This window comes from Mchenga conophoros, linkage group LG10 (assembly GCF_057382185.1).
Source record: "Mchenga conophoros isolate Kocher_MC1m ecotype Shallow Benthic linkage group LG10, M_conophoros_male_GT1.1, whole genome shotgun sequence".
NCBI lineage: Eukaryota > Metazoa > Chordata > Actinopteri > Cichliformes > Cichlidae > Mchenga > Mchenga conophoros.
This window is the reverse complement of record NC_140535.1, coordinates 25,569,504-25,590,211: the sequence shown is the minus strand read 5'-3', so window position 1 is coordinate 25,590,211 and position 20,708 is coordinate 25,569,504. Positions and strand designations below refer to the sequence as shown.

The 20,708-nt window shown below is 37.6% G+C and overlaps 2 protein-coding genes across 2 annotated transcripts; both read right to left on the bottom strand.

Annotated features, from left to right (window-relative positions):
- Window positions 1-1,707: 1,707 nt before the first annotated feature.
- Window positions 1,708-8,533, bottom strand: slc22a4 (solute carrier family 22 member 4). The gene is made up of 10 exons (XM_085289569.1): window positions 8,048-8,533; window positions 6,617-6,720; window positions 6,389-6,543; window positions 5,845-6,016; window positions 4,777-4,903; window positions 4,430-4,530; window positions 4,113-4,327; window positions 3,049-3,231; window positions 2,355-2,490; window positions 1,708-2,247 (listed from the first exon to the last, which is right to left on the bottom strand). Exons 1-10 carry the CDS (start codon window positions 8,474-8,476, stop codon window positions 2,166-2,168), a joined length of 1,704 nt encoding a protein of 567 aa, XP_085145695.1. The 5' UTR covers window positions 8,477-8,533; the 3' UTR covers window positions 1,708-2,165.
- Window positions 8,534-14,238: 5,705 nt separating this feature from the next.
- Window positions 14,239-19,463, bottom strand: slc22a5 (solute carrier family 22 member 5). The gene is made up of 10 exons (XM_085287985.1): window positions 18,749-19,463; window positions 18,553-18,656; window positions 17,854-18,008; window positions 17,585-17,756; window positions 17,340-17,466; window positions 16,303-16,391; window positions 15,933-16,147; window positions 15,664-15,846; window positions 15,259-15,394; window positions 14,239-15,000 (listed from the first exon to the last, which is right to left on the bottom strand). The coding sequence occupies exons 1-10, from the start codon at window positions 19,136-19,138 to the stop codon at window positions 14,946-14,948; spliced, it is 1,626 nt and encodes a 541-aa protein (XP_085144111.1). The 5' UTR covers window positions 19,139-19,463; the 3' UTR covers window positions 14,239-14,945.
- Window positions 19,464-20,708: the final 1,245 nt, after the last annotated feature.

The following is a 20,708-nucleotide window of genomic DNA, read 5'->3' as shown; positions in this document are numbered from 1 at the left end:
ATTTGCGTTCATCGCTGTGGTCAGTTTTGTTCTTGCAGCTTCCCGAATCCAGCTTCTTATATACAAACAGTCCAGTCGATATTAATTATTTTTACGTTTTGTAATAAAATGTAAAACAATTACACCGGTTTACATTTAAATCGTGCCGTCGCATCTGAATTGAAAGCGAAATGCTGGCGGACTTTCCCCGGAAACTGATGACGCTTCATTTTTTAAAAAAAACAAAACGGTTATTTAAAAAACGCATAAAACTCTAGCCAACACCGCGGCCTTTTAAAAGACGCGCACAAAATAATTAATTAGCAGTTAACTAATGTCAACGATGAAATGTGTCAACAAAAATATGTACAAGCATCTTACATCACACACTGTGTCCTCACACAGCCCCACGTAGCCTAGGCGTCTCATTGCCGCAGTAATAATAGCCTACTGCTGCGACACCAAGGTTTCCTGGATCTTTTGTTTTTGTTCGTTGCCTCCAAGCGCTGGTGAAAGCACGCACATTTTTTATGTCTTATTCAGAGATACCTATGTATTATCTGATTATAGTGAGGGTGAATTAAAATGATACTTTATTAAATATCCATGTCCCTGTTCACACTGCTCTTACCCGTGGAACCTAAATTATTAAAAATAGTAAAATAGACTCATCTTAGTCTAGGTGGCTTTGTCTTTAAGTAGCAAAAAAAAAAAAAAAAAAAAAAAAAAAAAAAAAAAATCTATCAGTTATCCCACCCATTTACCACAATTAAATAGTTCGTACAGGGTCCAGAGAGACAGAATATTAGCACTATTTTTCTGTCATCACAAAAACGGAATTGAAAGAAAGGTCATACAGAAGTTGGGGAAACTATTTATTACATCACAGAAAGCTCAGCTTTTTTGTGCAGATGTAAAACGCAGTGAATAATAATAATAATAATAATAATAATAATAATTATTATTATTATTATTATTATTATTATTATTATTTTTATTTTAAAAAAAGGATACACCAGTGATGCTTTGTGTTCATTTCATCTCCTCCTGCATTACCAGGTCTACCCAGCAGAAGTCCTCCAAGTCACCTCTCCTCTCTGCCTAGCTCAGGTTCAGCTGTCTAAATACAGCCTTTGGCACCACAACAGCACCTTAAGTAATGTTTTACCCACCAGAGCAGTCAGTTGTACAGTAGGAGGATTTAAGCCATGGCAAAAGACATTTTAGAGTGATTAAAATCAGGCAACTCAAAGGATAGAAGCAGCTGGAAGAATTTCAGTAGGTGAATAGTGTTACCTGTCAGCAATACTACATTGCATTTAAGCATTGCTTTAAATAAGGTTTGTGCACATTCATTTATGCAGAGCTGTCCCTGAGATCCAGAAACACCATTTTAATCAGGTCGAGGTCTGGACATTGACCCGGTAATTGCAACACCTTCATTCTTTTGATGTGTTACTAAATAGAAGAAGCTTTCTCCTGGGCCTCCACATGAGGGAGTAATGCAGTGATGATTCTAAGGGCTTTATATATGTATACTAAATCATTTTTTCTGTATCAGTTGACTTGTTTCCAGGACAAATAAAGAGATTGAACCTTTGGCTCAGGCTTGGCTGTCCCCATACTGACACTCCTAACACGCAACCCCACTGATATCTGAAGAAGGTGGGGAGTTCTTTTATGTCAAAAATGTGTGTAACTGTAGAAACCACACCGCCAGGAAATGTATTTTAATTCTAAACTATTTATTTTGTAATAACACATTACCATTATTTGCCACATAGACAGAGGATTTTGGAGAAGTGTGCATTGTGCTGCATATTCTGCACGCTGCCTGTTGCAGGTGGTGAGAGATGTATTTGAAGTCCATTGGGACTCAGGATGGAGACATATCTGAATGCTCCACACCAGCAAATTTCCTAAATTTCTAGAGGTGGCTGCATCTGCTGATGACAAGAAACATCACAATAACACAAGTAAGCTAAACAAACAAATACAGTACCGTTACAAAATAGTTCAAAATAAAAGACATAAAACACAAAAATACTGAAAAGAAGGTTTAAAATGTATAACATGCTGTTTAACTGCAGAACGTCATGCTGCTTCATGATGTTCTGCAGCAACTGAATATCTGAAAAACAAAAAACAACAAACAAACCAAAAAATAAAAACATAGAGAAGCCAAACTATAATTTAGATTCTTTGAGCTGGCAAACAGATGGAGTCGCTTCATTTTCAGCCTCCTTTTCCTTTTCTCCTTTTCTCCTGCTAGAACAACAAGGTGTCGTTTAGCAACAGTGGGACATAAAATTTTTAACTGTGACAAAATAGGTATTAAACATAAAGATTGTAGATATATTAATGCCTAAACGTACCTGCATATCTGTGGCATTTGTGATATAGTCTCTGGCAAGATTTTTCCATTTGTTTCAGGCAACAACAAACATAAGACAGCACCACATATTGCTAGAACTCCCATTAGTATGTAGGGGAGTGCCTTGAATTCTTGTCCTGCAAATAGAAAATGCAAAATAAAATGATAAGGACATCAAAACAAAAACAGACTATCTGTTGCTAGTAAAATAAAAAGAAGAAGAAATAAGCAAAAGTTAATTTTTTTCTTGTTAAAGAACATAAACCTTGACCTTTTAATACAACTTCAAGTCTGAAAAACAAAAACATCAATAAATACATAAATAAATAGAATGTAAACAAAATTATGAACTGAAAAATGTGCTTAATTTTCCAGAGTTCCAGCTGAACTGGTAGCATTGTTAAGCAGACAAATTGGAGAGAATAAGGGCAAAACTTTGGGATTTTGTACTATAAGTTGTTAAGACTTTTTCTCTGTATTATTGTGGAGTCTTTGCCTTACAATTGAGACAACTGTTGTTGTGAAATGAATTGAATGGAATTGGAAAGACAGAATAGTATTGACAGTAGCATTACTATGTAATAAAAGGTACTAAGCCATAATAATAATAAGCCAGCTAACTTTAAATACTTTGTTAAAAATAATCCTGGTAAAAGCCAAATGCCTGAAGAAGTAAAACAAACAAAAAATCCTACCTAAGTAAATAATAAATGGGGAGATGATGGTCCCAATCCGTGCAGCCATGGAGCAAATCCCCATTGCTGTGTTTCTGATAACTGTGGGGAACAGCTCTGATGTGACAGCATACACCACACAGAATGCTGATGTGATGCCAAACTTTCCCAACATCTCAAGAAAAACAGCCACACCTGGTAAACCTATGGAAGTAAAAAACATTTAACATTACAGCACAACCTAAAAAGTCAAAAGAGATGCACATAACTAAGTGTTGTTTCTAACTTCCTCATGTAGCTAAATATACCTTACTTAATCATTCGAGCTGTGCTAGTGCTAAATATTCATGAGCAGTCGATTAATATGCACTTTTAAACAATGCAGCCATGCTAAAGAGACTGCACTTAAGGCCTTTACACACAATGCATTAGATCGGTCCAAATATTTTGCACGTTAAAATATCTGTTCTAATTCTCACCGACTGCAGAACTTCACTTGACGATTTGCCAGGATTTAGTTTAATGAACAAAAAACTTTTTGTCAGTTCCAAATAAATAGCTCTGACCAGTCAGGCCACTGCATCTGGCAACAGGTGCAATTGTAACTTAAAACGGACACTGTTACCGAGTATACAAATACTAAAAAATACCATTTTACATCAGACGAACAGCTACAGTAGACACTGCTCCGGGTCAATGGCCCTCTGAAATTATTTCTCTGCCTCCTCAGATGTGGTTCCAACTCTGTCAACAAGTGCTAAAACTGCTCAACTGCCCTATTTTGTCTCAGTGCATTTTCTGGTGAAAATGCATTTGGAAAATTTAGAACTTTGTGTTTCTTTTTGCACGCGCTCAGTCTGTAATGCCCTTTAGACCCATGTCCGATTTGGTCACAGCGGAAGCTAAAAGTATTCAACTTGGTCAAATAACACGTCACATGCATTCTGAATACATTTTTATTTTATCAAGGTAAGTAAATGGGGTTTTCTTCCTGTTACATTTTCTGAGGACGAAGTGCAAACATTTGTTCATCCACAGTGTGAACTCATTAACAAGTGACTTGCTTGTAACACTTTAATCATTACCTATTGGAATGAGGTGGACACAGAGGATCATGACACCCCCGAGAAAGAGCGTGGAAGACTGGCAGAAGCGCCTGGGGCAGTACTTAAGCAGTACCAAGGCAATTATGTAAGCTGGAACTTCTACGACAGCAGACAAGAAGCTGTTTATGTAAGGGTCACCGTTCAGGTTGGAAGTGTTGAGGACTAAAGCATAGTAGCTGATGGTGATGATGATCCTGCACAGAAATTCAAAGCAAAACTTAATTTGACATAACAAGCAATTATTTTGGTTTAAATCTTTTAATCTCCTAAATCATATGAGCAAATTCTAGATGTACCACAGAAGTGAACATATCAGTGTAATAGAGAATATATTGCAGCTTTTCACAATGACCAAAATGTTTTGCTTCTCCTCCTTCATTGTGAGCGCATCTTCAATCTGTGGCAAAAAACAGACAAAGTGGTTAAACTTTGGATCCTGGACCTGCAGACTTCTGCATATGTGCTATAAAGCCATATAATGAATTTTTATAAAGAAAAATAGGCTAACTTGAAATGCAAACCTAAGCCAAGAGACAAGCATAATCATGATGCAAATGTCAAAGGTTTTAGTTTTATTCTAACCTAATGCACATTTCTCAAAACACACTCTGATTTAAAATCACCAACTTGCTGATGCACTTACCTCAGCTTGCGTAAAAATTGCCTGTGGCGGCTCTACTTTGTTCAGCTTTGCAGCGTGCTTCAGGATTGCTTCAGCCTCGTTTACTCTTCCTTGAGAGATCAGCCAGCGAGGAGACTCTGGGACTATCCTGAGCAGACAAACACAGTGGCAACATAATATTTTCAGAGAAACACAAACTTGATCATTAATCTGATAGTAAAGCAAGACATTGACGACATCCCTGCCAAAACATCTTGTTGAGTTAGCTGTTTGTTGGTTGAGGTTGAATAGTCGTTTTTGTTTAGGAACGATCCTAAAGTAGTGAAATGACCCAGTATCTGAATGGCAGCCATGACAAGAGCTGATTGATCTGTATAAATGTTCAGGAAAAGTGCTTCAGTGATTTCACTATTTGCCCATCTAGTGTAGAATATGCTGGACTATCCTTCACAAAAAGAAAGGAGATGATCATGTCCCACAGTTCAAGGCAGCACACCATTCATAAAAAACAAAACAAGTGATCAACATGACTGACAAGGAATTCAGATCACGTTGCAAATTTTGGGTCTGTTTACCATATAAGGCTGTAAATTTCTAATATGCTGACATATTTTGGAGTCAGAGTTTAACAAACTAACCGGAGAAATATCCAGCTGGCCTGGGCTACAGCTTGGAGGATGTTTTCAGTTGAGTTGATATTTTACTTATTGGCCTTTCAAGATGAAAATTAGCTATTAGCTAAATCTGGTAAAATGAACCTTTTCTCTTAGGGGATTAATGTTTTTGACAAGTTAAGTGGAAAAATGAAACAAAGAGTATGCAACATTTTTTCTATAAATTAGACAGTTTTAATACTGGCAATGAAAATATACACTGTTCCAAACATATGGTTTATAACAGTGAAAATGACAGTGTTAGCCCCTACTGTATTTAACCTTAAACAAACAAACTATGAAGTAAAAGCTGGTGTTTTGCTATCTTGAACTATAAATTAATGTATTACCCTTCAATAAGAAATTATATCTTTTTCTTGAGTTGAAAACAACTTTCAGGACACAAGCCATAATGCAACAAATGAAAAAGTCTCACCACCACAGAGGGACGTAGATCAATCCACAGGCAGCCATTGGAATCAGCAGCAACTGCCATTCCCGGAGGAAGTAGGCTGCTCCAGGCATTGCCATGTACCCCAGTGCTGAGCCCATAAAAACTCCAAGAGAACAAAACGCCACTCTGGTTTTTGGGCTTAGAATTTCTGAACCTGTAAATGTCAAAAACAACATTTTGGAAAATTTGTAATATTGTTACAAGGAAAGTTCTGAAACTGAGCATTAGTGCAGTCTGTCTTACTGTCTTACTTATCAAATCAGATAAACCATTACGGTCTGGCATGAAGCACAATTCATATGTAGTTTTTGAGGTTGTAACAAGAGTTGTGCATAAGTGATACATAGTATGTCTATATAACAGTTAGGAATTATGTTTGCTTATTTCTTGATTTCTTTATTCTTTCATTTAGGGCTTCCTAAATTTTATTGTACATCCAAGCAATTGACTTGTACTTCATGCACAGACAAAATTACTTAATGTCTGTGCAGCATAAAAAATCTCATTCCTTATTAGGAAAACATACCTAGCACAAATGCAATGATGTAGTTGGAGAATCCCCCAGCACCCACCAAAAAGAAAATGAAGGTGAAAATCTCCCAGCTCGGGGAGAATATCTGTGCTGTGATTGATACAGTTTGAAGCAGCATCATGATAAAGAGTATTGGTCTCCTTCCGTATCTGTAAGGAAACACAGTCTAGTAGACTAGATCAACACAAATACTGTTCAAACATTGTTGTGTGGAGTACAGACCTGTCGGACACCAGACCTGAGATCAACGCTCCCAGTAGCACACCAACATAATAAATGGAGCTGGTGAGTGGAAGTTTGTATGCATTCTCACAAACCAAGTCCCACTGCAAAATCAGTACATTGTTTTCACTCACTTACAATTTGTGGTATACATCTGCAAATCTGTCAACCAATAAAGAAATGACAGGTGACTCAGATTACAATTTAAATTAGTGGTAGGTTATAAATCTAAGGTAATATGGTGATAAGTTCTGAAATCCCACTGTAGGCAACGGGGTCCTGCATGGGCTACATCTTGGAGGATGTTTTCATGATATGCTGATATTTTACTGACTGGAATTCTCAGTAACTAGTTGAAGACAAGAATAGAATAAGAACTCACAGTATCTATGACTTCTGAATATGTAAAGTAAGAGTAACTCTCCCACAGGTAGAACAACTTTTATTTTTTAATAGTTCCAGGTAATTGTTTGTGCAACAACACCAATAACTTCATTAATTTTTCATAATAACTATCAGTTAGTCTCCCCAGTACGGGGAGAATTTAATCACACGTACAATTTGTAAAACACCTACTTTTAACTCATATACACATATACTGATAGAAAGTGAGAAAAAATCAGTTTATGTTAGGATAGTTATTGTTTTAGTCTTTTTATTTGCATGATGTAGAGGAAACATTGTGGTTTGATGTTGTTTTGATGCTTGAATGCTTTGCAATCACTGGGGAAAACAAGGAACTGTCAAACTTTATAAAAAATGTAAGTCAAAATCCTCACCTGTGGCATGAGAGAGATGTTTGAATAAGATGAAAAGGACTAATAAACTAAAGAGCATTAATCTTAAATCCATTGTAACTGTAATGCAACTTTAATTGACAGTAACATTAAAAACATGATGCAGGATGCTGCTGGTTGCTGAGTAAATTCAAGTGTTTGTGTGACTTCTTTCAGTCTGCATAATTCTTGAAACAGTCATCTTTAAGCAAGATTATATCTTAACAAGCATTTGTGTTTGTTTTTTTACGGCACTAATGTACAAATAATTACTTGCTCGACTTCTAGTTGCTGCTTAATTTCCCATTAATAATAATATCACACACCATGAACCCTGTGTATAAGAGTAGAAAATTAAAGTTTGGCATTTTGACCTGTTGTTGTTGTACCTGGTGGGCTGCCATAGTTTAGCAGTTTACATGAATTAGTTTTACTTTGCATAATAGCTTAATCATGTCATGGAAAAGTCTATGTAAAACTATCTTGTCTGAAATTCTTCACATCCAGCTCCATGCCAGGCACTTCACTTAAAAGCACATCTGGTAACACTGATAAGACTTTCTAGTTACCAGATTGGCAGATCAATGCTATACCTTGTGCATGCATGTTCTAGATAAATCTATGATGCTAAATAAAATCATGACAAATTTCTCACCTCGGTAACAATAGTTGACTGGTAGATGCTTTTGCTGTGTAACCACCCATCTATACAACTCTCCCAAGGTATTTCACTAACGTTCACATCGACATTTGGGATAATATTGTTCTGAGAGTAGTTCCTGACCACATCCAAGTTAAGCCTTGAACAGGAACTCCGCTTTGCATTGCCACTAACAGTTTCCAATGGGATTGTCACGTTTTTCCACATCTCGCTGATGTTGTAGTTTTCAGGAATATAGCATTCGTGAGATGGAATAGCACCTATGAATACTATATAGCCGCCAATAAATCCATTTGGGAGAATGCTTATGGCCAGTGCTAAAAAAATCCTGAGCTGAAAGGGTCCCCAAGATCCAAGAAAAGCTGTGATGGTGTCATAGTCTCTGATTTTTACCGTATTCGTTACTTCACCAAAATCCTTCATACTTAAAAGAGTCAGTGCTGAATAGCCAGAAGATTGGATGAGCACTATTGGTCTAAGAGATTTCAGAGGTTGTGAACTGTAAAGCTGAGCTCAGGTTTTATATGCCTCACCTGATATGGGAGGTTACACAGTTACATAAAGTTTTTTTTACAACACTATTTGAGCTTTAGCACATGTTTTGTTGTGCTAAACAAGTGAATATCCTGTAGCTGAGGAGACTAGCGCATTATGACCACAGTTACACAAGATTTTGAAAAGTATTTTATTTAGATTTTAATATTTTCAATGACTTTGATGTTTTCTTCACAGTAGGTTAGGTAAATTAGACATACCAAATACTGTGCACAGAATAAAATTTCAAAACAAAAACAAGTAAAATAGAACTTTTGAAATAGAACAGATACCATGACTTAATAAATTGGATTATTTCAGAATATTTCAGAATTATTTATTTTCATTACAAAGAGAATATTGCAAAGGATTGAGGTGGGACCTTATCTTTGAATGCCCAAAAACCTGTGAACCATGTAACCAGGTTTATTGTCCACTACCTGGGCGGGTACATGCTGATGGGCCAGCATGCAAAAAGGGCTGGAAGAAAAGGTTTCATTTGGGAAACATAAAAAGTAGGCTGGATCTTAAAAGATGTTGGAAGCTTGAGATAGACAGCTGATGTGTTAATGATGCTGGGGATGTTGTAAAGAGAGCACCACAGTCTCCCCCTCCTGGACTGGAAGCAAAGACGGTTGACATCCCAATGAAGCTTCAAATGGTGAGGCGGTTAGTGAGCATACTTAACCTAAGGACCATGGGGCCTTCAGAAGGAGGGATTGAGGTAGTGATACAGCACAGGGCAGCTTTAAGCTCCCGATTAGCCCTTTCTTTTTGATTGTTGAACTAGAATCCTGAGAACAAGCTAACTTTTGTGCCTAGTACTTCACGCAAAAACAATATATAAATTGGGAATGTCTGTCTGTCTGAGAAAATGTGTGAGGGAATGCAGTTGGAATACAGAGGTGGCTGACAGGAGTGGTTGCAAAAGAGCTGAAGGCAGGAACGAGGCTTGCTTTTGAAGCAAATTGAACAGGTTGCACATACTCTCTCTGTGGAGTGGGCTACCAAAGGTTAGCTAAGAGATGGTGCCACTTTAACCGGGGCACCAAGCAAATCTGATAATGTGCACCCAAGGCATCACTTGCATGCGAACGAAGGAAGGCGTAGATACATGGGTCGGGAACAGTAAGTAAAATCACAATGCAAGCCAAGAGTGAGTATGCTGTTTATTAAGTTAAGAAAATAGGGTCTTTGGAACACGATGATCTAGCAATGCATTTTTCTGAAGCATTACCTCTTGGGATGGCGTGGACACAGAGGATCAGGATGGAGGAGGAGAGCTGAAGACTCGGAGAAGGTTCTGGAGCATTACTGAAGCAGTACCAAGACACTTCTGTAAGCTGGAACCTCCCTCAGCAGATGAGAAGCAGCTTAAGTAATGGTTGACATGCTGGTTTGATGTGTTAGGGGTTGAAGTGTAGTAGTTAATGATGATGACAGCGATCCTGCTAAGACAGATACTCATAACGAATGAGTTACCCTAATTTAGTTATTTCAATTACAAAGCTTAGTTTTTTTTTTTTGAGGCAATGAGTTTTACATTATTTTTTGAAGTTCTTGGAAATAATTAGATTTTACAGTGTAGAGACTTCAGAGTAAAATTGTAAGACTGGAAATGCAAAATACACAACCAAATATCAAACGAATTAGGTGCAGTTTCGAGACTTAAATAACCAAACGTTTGTACTGTATCTAGCTCATGCATATGACTAAAGTTTACATTTTCATCTCTTGGTTTTAATACTTTTCACATTATATGTGGAAACTGTACACATACCACAGAAATGTAATGTTTTTTTCTTCATAGACAACAAATCTTCAAGGTGTGGGGAGGAAAACAACAAGATGAAACTGTAGTTAAACTTTGGATCCTAGATCTGTAAATGAAACACGACTTCTGCACACATGGTACAAAGTGATATAATGAGTGACCTAACACAAACAGGCTAACCTGAAATGCAAACCTGAGCCAACAGACAACAGGAACTCGAGTCTCTTGGTGTAAGCAAGTCTTAACCAAATACTTTTCATATTCACCGGGAACAAAAATATTTATATTTAATATTTGTTTATAGAAATATTTGTTTAACCAAAAAAAAAAAAAAAAAAAAAGTCACAAAGCCCTCCTACAGCCTTTTCTAGCCTCTTCTGCTATATTACTTCCAGATGATAAAAAGGCCAAGCCAATGAAACTACATCATAATTAAATTATCTTTCATCTAGTTTTTAGAACCTTTGACCTTTTTAGCACCTTTGCAGATTGTGAAGATCACATATTCAAACAAACAACATATTTCCAAGACTCTTATTTCAGCTTGGGTCGAAATAGCCTCTGAGGGGCCTCTTACTTTATTCTTCTTAACAGCTTCTTCCAGAATGGCCTTTACGCTTCCCTGAGAGAGCAGCCAATGGGAAGACAACAATACTAACAATATAACTACAATATCTGACAATATCAATGTAACCAAACGATGACCTGGACACATCAAAGAAAAACTTAAATTGGATGTTAAAGTTTACTTTAAAATCACTTTAAAACAGTCACAAATTAAGCCATCACCATCGCTTATTAATTTCATATGATGGTGTTACCTTTATTTAGTAAATGGAAAAGGGACTGGATCTTATACAGTATTTCTGTTCTACTGGAGCATCAACGTGTTTTATACAACATGTCTCATTCATGCGTTGACACCCATTCAAACAAGCACTTTTTATTTTTTACAACCAAATGCTTTCTATTGAACATTAACATTTCAGATGCCAACTTGGGGTTCATTAACTTTCCCAAAGAAGCTTTGACATCAAAACTTTGTGCTCAAACTACCAGCCTTCCAGTTACCGGATGACCAGTTCAACCTCCTGAGTTACAGCCACGACCATACACGTTGATTTTTTAATTATTATTCAACCATCTTGTTGCTGATTGACTTCAGTGTAACTGATTTGTTGCATCATCTAACCTTCTTAAGCATCAAGTCACAACCAGTTTCCCTGGAAAATATCTTGATGCTGCCTTGACAATTATAGTTTCTCTAAAGATAAGATAAGATAAGATAAGATAAGATAAGATAAGATAACCTTTATTAGTCCCACACGTGGGAAATTTGTTTTGTCACAGCAGGAAGTGGACAGTGCAAAAGTTATATAGCAAAATTAGAATACAATAAGAATAAAATACTGTACACAACTGTACAGAATAGAATAAAATACTATATACAGTAGAATAAATAGAATAAAATATACAATAGGATAAAATAGAATACAAATGCTGTATACAACTGAGTAAAGGAGTGGGCCCTCTACTCCAAACGACCTGAGTCTCCGCAGCAGGTACAGCCTGCTCTGCCCTTTCCTGGGCGTCTGAGTTATGAGTCCAGTCCAGTTTGTTGTTCGGATGAACACCAAGGTACCTGTAGCTGTCCACAGCCTCAATGTCCATACCTTGGATGTTCAGTGGTTGCAGTGGAGGATGTTTGTGCCTGCGGAGGTCTACCACCAGCTTCTTGGTTTTACTGGCGTTGATCTGGAGGTAGTTCAGCTGGCACCAGTCCACAAAGTCTTGGGTCAGTCCTCTGTACTCCTTGTCGTCCCCATCAGTGATGAGGCTGACTATTGCAGAGTCATCAGAGAACTTCTGCAGGAAGCACTGGGTGGAGTTGTGGGAGAAGTCTGCAGTGTAGATGGTGAAGCGGAACAGAGCCAGAACCGTTCCCTGTGGGGCCCCCGTACTGCAGACGACCCTGTCCGACACACAGCCCTGAGTTCTCCCATACTGTGGTCTGTCGGTGAGGTAGTCCAGAATTCAGGTAGTGAGGTGATGGTCCACTCCTGAGTTCTCCAGCTTGTCCTTCAGGACCGAGGGAAGAATAGTATTGAAGGCACTGGAGAAATCAAAGAACCTGATTCTCACAGTGCTTCCAGTGGTCTCCAGGTGAGCGAGGGAATGATGTAAAATGGTAAATGGCCTGTATTTATATAGCGCTTTTACTAGTCCCTAAGGACCCCAAAGCGCTTTACACATCCAGTCATCCACCCATTCACACACACATTCACACACTGGTGATGGCAAGCTACACTGTAGCCACAGCCACCCTGGGGCGCATTGACAGAGGCGAGGCTGCCGGACACTGGAGCCACCGGGCCCTCTGTAGGAGGTGAATGACGGCATCATCCGCTCCAATGCCAGGCTGGTAGGCAAACTGAAGTGGGTCCAGTGATGAGCTCACCAGGTGCTGAAGCTGAGCCAGGACCAGCCGCTCCACGGTCTTCATCAGGTGGGATGTCAGAGCCACCGGCCCATAGCTGTTGAGGTCCTTGACGCGTGAAGTCTTTGGCACTGGTACAACACAGGAGGTTTTCCTATCACATGTCCGGCATGACCTGCCCGAAACCGGAAGTGACGTTATTTTGCGGAAATGTAGTTTTTTACCATCGTGGCCTTATGAGCCTATACTTGTGTTTTTAAAAGTTATGTTTGACTTTATGACTTTCTGTGTCGTTTCTGGGATGCTTAGGACTCATATTGCACTGCTGGAAATATTTTATTTTGATGCATATGCTGTTATTTTGCAAATTTGCACTATAATATATTTTTTTGTTTTTCCTGCAGTATATGAAAATTGGTGTATCTCAAAAATAAAACTATGAAGACACTTAAAATAAATTTCCTTTGGTGGGAAACTAGTTTGTGCAACTTTTTTGTATTTACAGTTTTGAGGGATAAGCCTCTTACATTTCTCTAACTAGAAATATATGTTAAAAAATCAAAAACGATTTAAAACTTTTTTTTGCAAAACTTTTTTTGCAATTTACGTAATTACTATGCACTTAATGCAGACATATTATTAAAATGTGGGCTATAATGGTTGTATTGATGTATAGCAACTTGAAGTGCTCCAAAAAATGGCTCCACAGCATGTAAAATATACTATAAGCTCTGGCGGACTTGGTTCTATGGTAGGTCTTAAAGGGTTAAGTTAGAATTTCTAGTTATTAGATCAGTAATGTACTTTGTGCAATCATTCAATTACATAAAATAAAAGGTGCCAAAAAAATCTGTTCAGGAGGATACTGATGGCCAGTTGCGAAGGTGTCATGATTTTTATGCTGTCCATTTTGTGACTAAATTTCTTAACATTTAAAGCAAAACGTTTTCTTAGTACTTAGAGCTCAGAATTTATATATAGCTCATTTAATCTAGGAGGTCAGATAGTTATGTAAAGTGTCATTTTTTAGGTCTCTTCTATTTGTGTTTCATACAGGTTTTTAATACATTTTACATAATGACAGCTGAGACATTTCCAAAGCTAAAGCTAAAGCTAAAGCTAGAGCTTCAAAAGCTTAATGTGGGACAGCAACTCAAGAGGAATTTATCTTGATACAGTTATGACAGAATTCACTAAATAGGCTTGGAGCATATGACAGCTTAGAGAGACACCATTGTTAACAGCACTGCTTGGTTCCATCTCCCGTTAACCTCTGATTTCTTCGCTGCATTTTATAGCAATTCATAATCACAGTATTGTAGAACAAGTGGTATGTATCAATATGTGGTTTATATTTCTCATTTCAAAACAGCTTGAAGTGGCCCAACAAATTAATAGAGAGCATATATTTAAAAAAGACATAAAAATAAACAAACAACATTTAACAACAAATATTCAATGACAATTTATTTGAAAAAACAGTAAAACAAACATGTAATCTATTAACATCTTGTGCATTGATTCAGTCAAAGATTTGTAACACTTAAATGGTTTCAAGTCTCCCCATTTCAATATTGGGGGTTGGGGTATCCCAGAACTCCTTGCTCTGTCTTCTCTTAAACAAACAAGATATTACAAGTTAATTAGTAAGCTTCAGATATGCTGGCAGGTGAAGTTTGCTACCTTTGGACATAATCAAGCAAACTGCTAGCCATTTCCAGATTTTATGTTAACTAAGCTTAAGACCTGCTGACTGTACCCTTTTCTTTATTAGTATGGTAGCATGATGCTTTTTATTACAGTAAATCAAACTTTTCACTGGCAGTAAAAACAATAAAATAGACAATGATGTTAAATGTGGTATTAGCTGTTAAAACACAAAACCAGAACTGTGCGCTAATAGGGTTCAAATGTTAATTTTTTACTTGAATTTTGTGACCATTCAATTCCGTAAAAAATGAATAATGTTTTTATTTTCAATATGTCTAAATACTTATAGGAATTCTTGAATTCACAATCTTAGCATGCTTGTGGGATTTTATTTTGGGATTTCAGATGGTCACTTTCACGCAAAAGACGCTTAACATCAAATAAACTAAAGAGAAAGAGCTTGCCCATCAGAATGGGCCTCACATGGTATGGGTGGGTTAACTATTGCTGCATTTGTTATGCATTTCTTCTTCTTTTGGTCCACTGCAAAGCCTGAAATTACAAAAAAAGTGAAAAAAAGAGAAAAATGTTATTTTCTATTTCTTCACATTTGAAGGTATGTAGCATAAAAAAATATATTGCCCTTTTACAACATGCACATCACCTTATCAGGAAGTCAATCAATCTAAGTGTTCTCAGAAATTATGCATTGACAAATACTAAAATCAAGTTCTGATGTGTTCTACAGCCCACATGTGAGACATGTAGCACTTTGATCATATCTACATGTGATGCGTGAACTGCCCTCACCCCTGACATTTTTGCATCTGCTCCACGGTTTCCGGAAGATCTTTATGAAGGGTCTCCGGAAGGAAGAGGTTAACCACAGAGGAAGCAATTGTGAGACTTCCCATTAAAATATAAGGCAGAACTTTATTATACGTACCTAGAAATAATAAAGGAACAAAAGTCAACTTTAGAAAATGGCATACTTTTAGATACCTAAATGTATAACCTCATGAAATGTTAAGCATCTACAAATCTATGTTTACTTCAAGTTTACATGAGATGCTGCAAGACATACTTTTACCTGACTATTTAATATTTTTACATACCACTGCTGTTTTTCTGTGCTGGTTTTATAGGTACCTACGCTATATCATTGTATGACTAAGCCAATGCAGTGTCTGTGTGAGATATCTAACATCTGTGTACCTAAAAAAATGACATAAGGTGCTGTGATACTGCCAACACGTGCAGCTGAGGAGCACATCCCCATGCCAATATTCCTGAGTACTGTGGGGTAAATCTCAGCAGTGTAGATGTACACGATGCTGAAGGCCATAGTGAAGCCAAACTTTCCAGTCATTTCTAATGCCAGAGCAACATTGTGAAGGGCTGAGGAGAGAAGAAATAGAGAGAGACTTAATTGTTTTTTGGTTTCATGATATTAGAGCTTTACTTTGTAAGAAGGGAAACCTTACTGTCAGGGATGAACTGGATGAGCAGAAGAACTCCTCCTCCAATGATAAGGAACAATGAAAGGAGCACTCTTCTGGGACATGTTTTTAGCAGCCACGTAGAGACTATGTAAGCGGGGACTTCGGTTGTAGCAGACAAAAAACAGTTCACAAATGGGTTGCCACTGAGGTTGGAGGTGTTCAGCGATAAACCAAAATACCCAATGTTTATTGCCATCCTGAAAATACAAAAAGAAAAGTACAGTGTCATTATTTACCAATATTTGTGTTATTATATAAAGGTCAAGTCAGCCATCTGTTCACACTGACTATTTTTGCTGAATTACAAAAACCTAAAATGTCAGAAAAAGGTGAAAGCAACCATAAAACGTACCATAAAAGGAGACACATCAGTGTGATACATCTCAGATTCTTGGATTTCAGAATATCAAGCATGGTATATGTCTTGAAAAGAGGCAATTCCTGGGTGTTAAATGGAGACAGAATATAATTTATGTGATTTGAACTTCTACTTTTGTACATAGACTATTGTCAGTATATCATAAGCAGATTATATGTGGGCTTTGTCCAAGGAAAAAGCATTATGTGGATATGAATGGGTGAGATTGTACTGTATTTTAATCTTATAGTAATCTGAGGAATGATTCTTAATTCCAAACACTAGCACTAGATTTCTATTCAAGAAAGCAACTTATAATAAAACATTATGGGGCAAAAAAATGTAAATGACTAAAATATTCAATGTGGCCTCTAGAGTCACATTTTTACATTTAGTCTGTGAATATTAAAACTACCAGCGTACACCTGTCAGCCACAACATTGAAACCACCTATGTAGCATTGTGCAGGTGCCCCTCATGCCAATAAAACAGCTCTGACCCTTGAAGGCCTGAATGTGATGTCTGGCACTGGGACATTAGCGGTGGATCCTTTGGGTTCCAGGGTTGGACATCTGTAGATCTGGCTTGTTCCGCTGCATCCCACATATCTGATCGGACTCAGATCTGGGTCAACACTTTGGGCTCTTTGTGGTACCCCCCTAAGCAGGTTTGGCAGTGTGGCATGGTGCACTGTCCTGCAGAGGGAGGCCGGTGCCGTCAGAGAGTGTTGCTACGATGTGGGGAGTGGGTCTGCAACAGCATTTAGGTGGGTGATACATGTTAAAGTAACATGCACAAGAATGCCAAGACCCAAGGTTTTTCTGGCAAAATAATGCATTGGAATGAGAAGACAAATGCTATTTGTTTCATCTGTCAGTGGTTTTAATGTTGTGGCTCATTCTGTGTGTCAAATTTCCAGAAATGTAACCCTAAATTTGTTTTTCCATTTTTAGAAAATACTAGATATGGACCTGAATGTTAGACAAATGCATATATTAATACTAATATTAATAACAATGAATGAACCTCACCTCAGATTCTTTAAAGATTACAGGTGGTGCCTGAACTTTATTTTTACTTGCAGCTTCTCTGACAATGGCCTCGGCCTCTTTGACTCTCCCCTGAGTCATCAGCCATCGAGGAGACTCTGGGATAAACCTGCCCAACCAACATAGTTTTAGAGTCTATTTTCTTCACAGTTATTGACAGTGTAATTGACTTTGCATTTATGCATGAATATTGGAATAAAAATCACTGGATATCATAAAAAACATACCACCACAGAGGAAAGTTTATCAGAGAGGTTGTTGACAGAACTGCAACCAGAGTCCTCCATTCTCTGATGCCGTATGCAATCCAAGGAAGTGTCATGTACCCAATGCAGTAGAAAAGGAAGGCTCCGAGAGTTGTGAACAGCACACGCATAGTTTTACTCAAAACCTCAGTTCCTATCCAAGATGAAATCATAAATCGTTAGTGACAAGCTTGTTACTGAAGGCAGACAGAGGAATCATACCAAACACATGTTTAAATTATATTTCAAACCTAGAACAAATGCAGAAATGTAGAGGGATATCTGAGAGGCTCCAACCCAGAGGTACATGATGCAGAACATCCTCCACGAATGAGAAAAGGACTGAAGCAGGACGGAGAGACACTGGACCCCAAGAGACATAAAAACAACCTTCTTCCTTCCAAACCTGATTAGAAAGGAATCGTATATATCGCAGATATTTATTCACAGATACAGAGCATTTATAAATGCATGTGGTTTGTTTTCGTTTGGTGAGGAAATGCAATCAAATAGCTACAGTTAAGGTTTAAAAAAACAAACAAACAACACAGCTAAATGAACAAACCCTCTTTGGAAATGAACCGAAATTGGAAACATTAGAAACTGAATAAGGAAATAAAAATTTATGTTAAATACAAAACTATATTAGCCCGTGTGTTAGCACCATCCCTCTTATAACAGCAGATGGGGCTGCTGTCATTAATTCCACTATATAGTGTGGCTATAGGTTTTTTTTTTTAACTATTCCGAAATCAGTGTCATTTGCCAGCTATTTATTTTTCAGACACTACTGTAATCAGCACTGTATGAACAGACTTGATTTAGAGAAACTAACAGACTTGTAGTATATAGTAAATGACAGAAAATGTCTTATAATTAAGTCAATGTAGGTATAATTATACAGGGTGGATTCAGGGTAAGTAGAAAAAGGATAATTAGGAGTAAAGTACCTGTCTGAAAGCTGTCCTGAGACTAGGGACCCAATGAGATATCCCACAAATAGACTCGAGGATGCAAATGGAACTTTCCATTGGTTGTCACAAACAAGGTCCCACTGTAAAAGATGCGAATTACATAATAAAAAGACAGCTTAAAGCTTTCAAAACTGGAATTTCATGTTAGTAATCATAATAATATAATACTGACCTCAGTGACTATAGTGGATTGGTAGATTTCTTTGCTGTAATTCCATCCATCTAAACATCCCTCCTGCTCCAGGGTTGTCAGGTTAACTTCTCTTCCAGGAATATATCCTTGTGCAGAAAGATTTCTAACCACGTCTATCTTATATCTGCTGCACTGGCTCTGAACTTCCTCACCATCCACTATCGTAAAGGGAATGATGGCATCTCTCCACTCCTCGGTCAGGTTGACGTCTGGAATCAAACAGTGGTGTTTCGGAGCTGCTCCAACAAAGACAATGTAAAGCCCGTTGAATCCGGTTGACACAAAAACAACATTTAGGAGAAAGAATGTGGTCCAGAAGTAAGGACCGCTCTGTCCAAGAAATGCTGTATCGTCATCATAATCTCCCATTCTTTATATATAAGTATATTACAAAAAATACCTCCCTGCTCTGAAGGGAAAAAGGCAAAGTCTTGTAAAATTCTTCAGAGCTGGCTTTCTTCTTAAACTCTTCAGCTTAGTGTCAGAGTGTTAGAGCTGAGCTCTTTGTCAGGCAGAGTGAGCCGGTCTCTTGGTGGGACGGAGTTAAACTTTAAATTTAAGTGCTGAGTTTTAAACCTCCTTTCTAAAGGATAAATTTTCATCGCAATGTGAAACTTCTTGTTGATCCTCTAGTCTTATAAGCAGTCAAGGCAGAAAATGAATCGAATATTAAAGAATGACAGACAGCTCATGCGGTAATTTGATTGGATTTGATTTACTGTAAGTAAGAATAACCAGAAGCTTCATAGTTACCCAGCCCCCTCACCCAGCCCCCTCACTACTGTGGAAATTTCCTCTAAACAACATTCCACTCTATTAAATACTCCCAAGAAGTCCACGTGCCTGTACTCTAAATGTTGCTAAGAAGAATTAGGTCTCTCACTGGACTATTTTAAGAAACTCTGTTAAGGCAGACATGACTTCATGTAGATTAAAGATTTTTTGTGTGCACCTATTGATCATGCTTTTGTAAATTTACTACAGATTTTTATATTTAGCCACTTTTACATCATGTACATGGTTTGGAGACTGATTGGGGTCCTGTATTGCAGCTTAAGTTCAATTGCATTTTTAATAAGACATAAAATATATAAATAAATAAATAAATAAATAAATTCCTCTTTATAAATAAATAAAGAGGAATGATTAAAGTAAAAAAATTACAAAACCTACAGGCAAAATCTTTATACTCTAAGAACAAAAACCCAGATCGTGCAGAGAGTGCTTTTTCTTTTTAAACAATTTTTAGTGATTAATTTTGTATGTTTTTAGCTCATCTAAGAATTGCACCACCTGCATTATCGTAATTAATTTTAGAGCTAAAGCTGCTGATATCCATCTAATGTACACTCACTACTGACAAACCGCTGATGATCAAACTCTAAGTGTTTTCTTTTACTGTGAACATGGCATGGTTGGTGGTGCCAAAGAGGCTGATCTGAGTATTTCAGAAACCGTTGATCTATTGGGATTTTCCCATGCAAACATCTCCAGGGTTTACAGAGAATTGCTGTCTTTATGACGATAATGTATCCATCATCTGGTGGCTGCTTCCAGCAGGATAACACGCTCAAAGCTCAAATCATTTCAAACTGGCTTCACCGTACTCAAGTGGCCTCCAGTGTCACCAGATCACAATCCAATAGAGCACCTTTGAGATGTTGTTGAATAGGACGTGTATTATGGTTGTGCAGCCAACGATTCTGCAGCCAAGGCATGACAGCATTTTAATATGCAACAAAAACTCTGAGAAATGTTTTCAGCATGTTGTTGAGTCAATGCATTCAGAAATTAGGTCAGTAAACCTATCTTTGTTCATAGGCCACACACAACCCAGTTTGATCCTTAACGGGTCAGACTGTTAAAACTGCTGTATAACCTGTATGAATACAAGTCGGCACCTCGTCTCAAACTTGCGAATACCCTATGTCACGAAAAA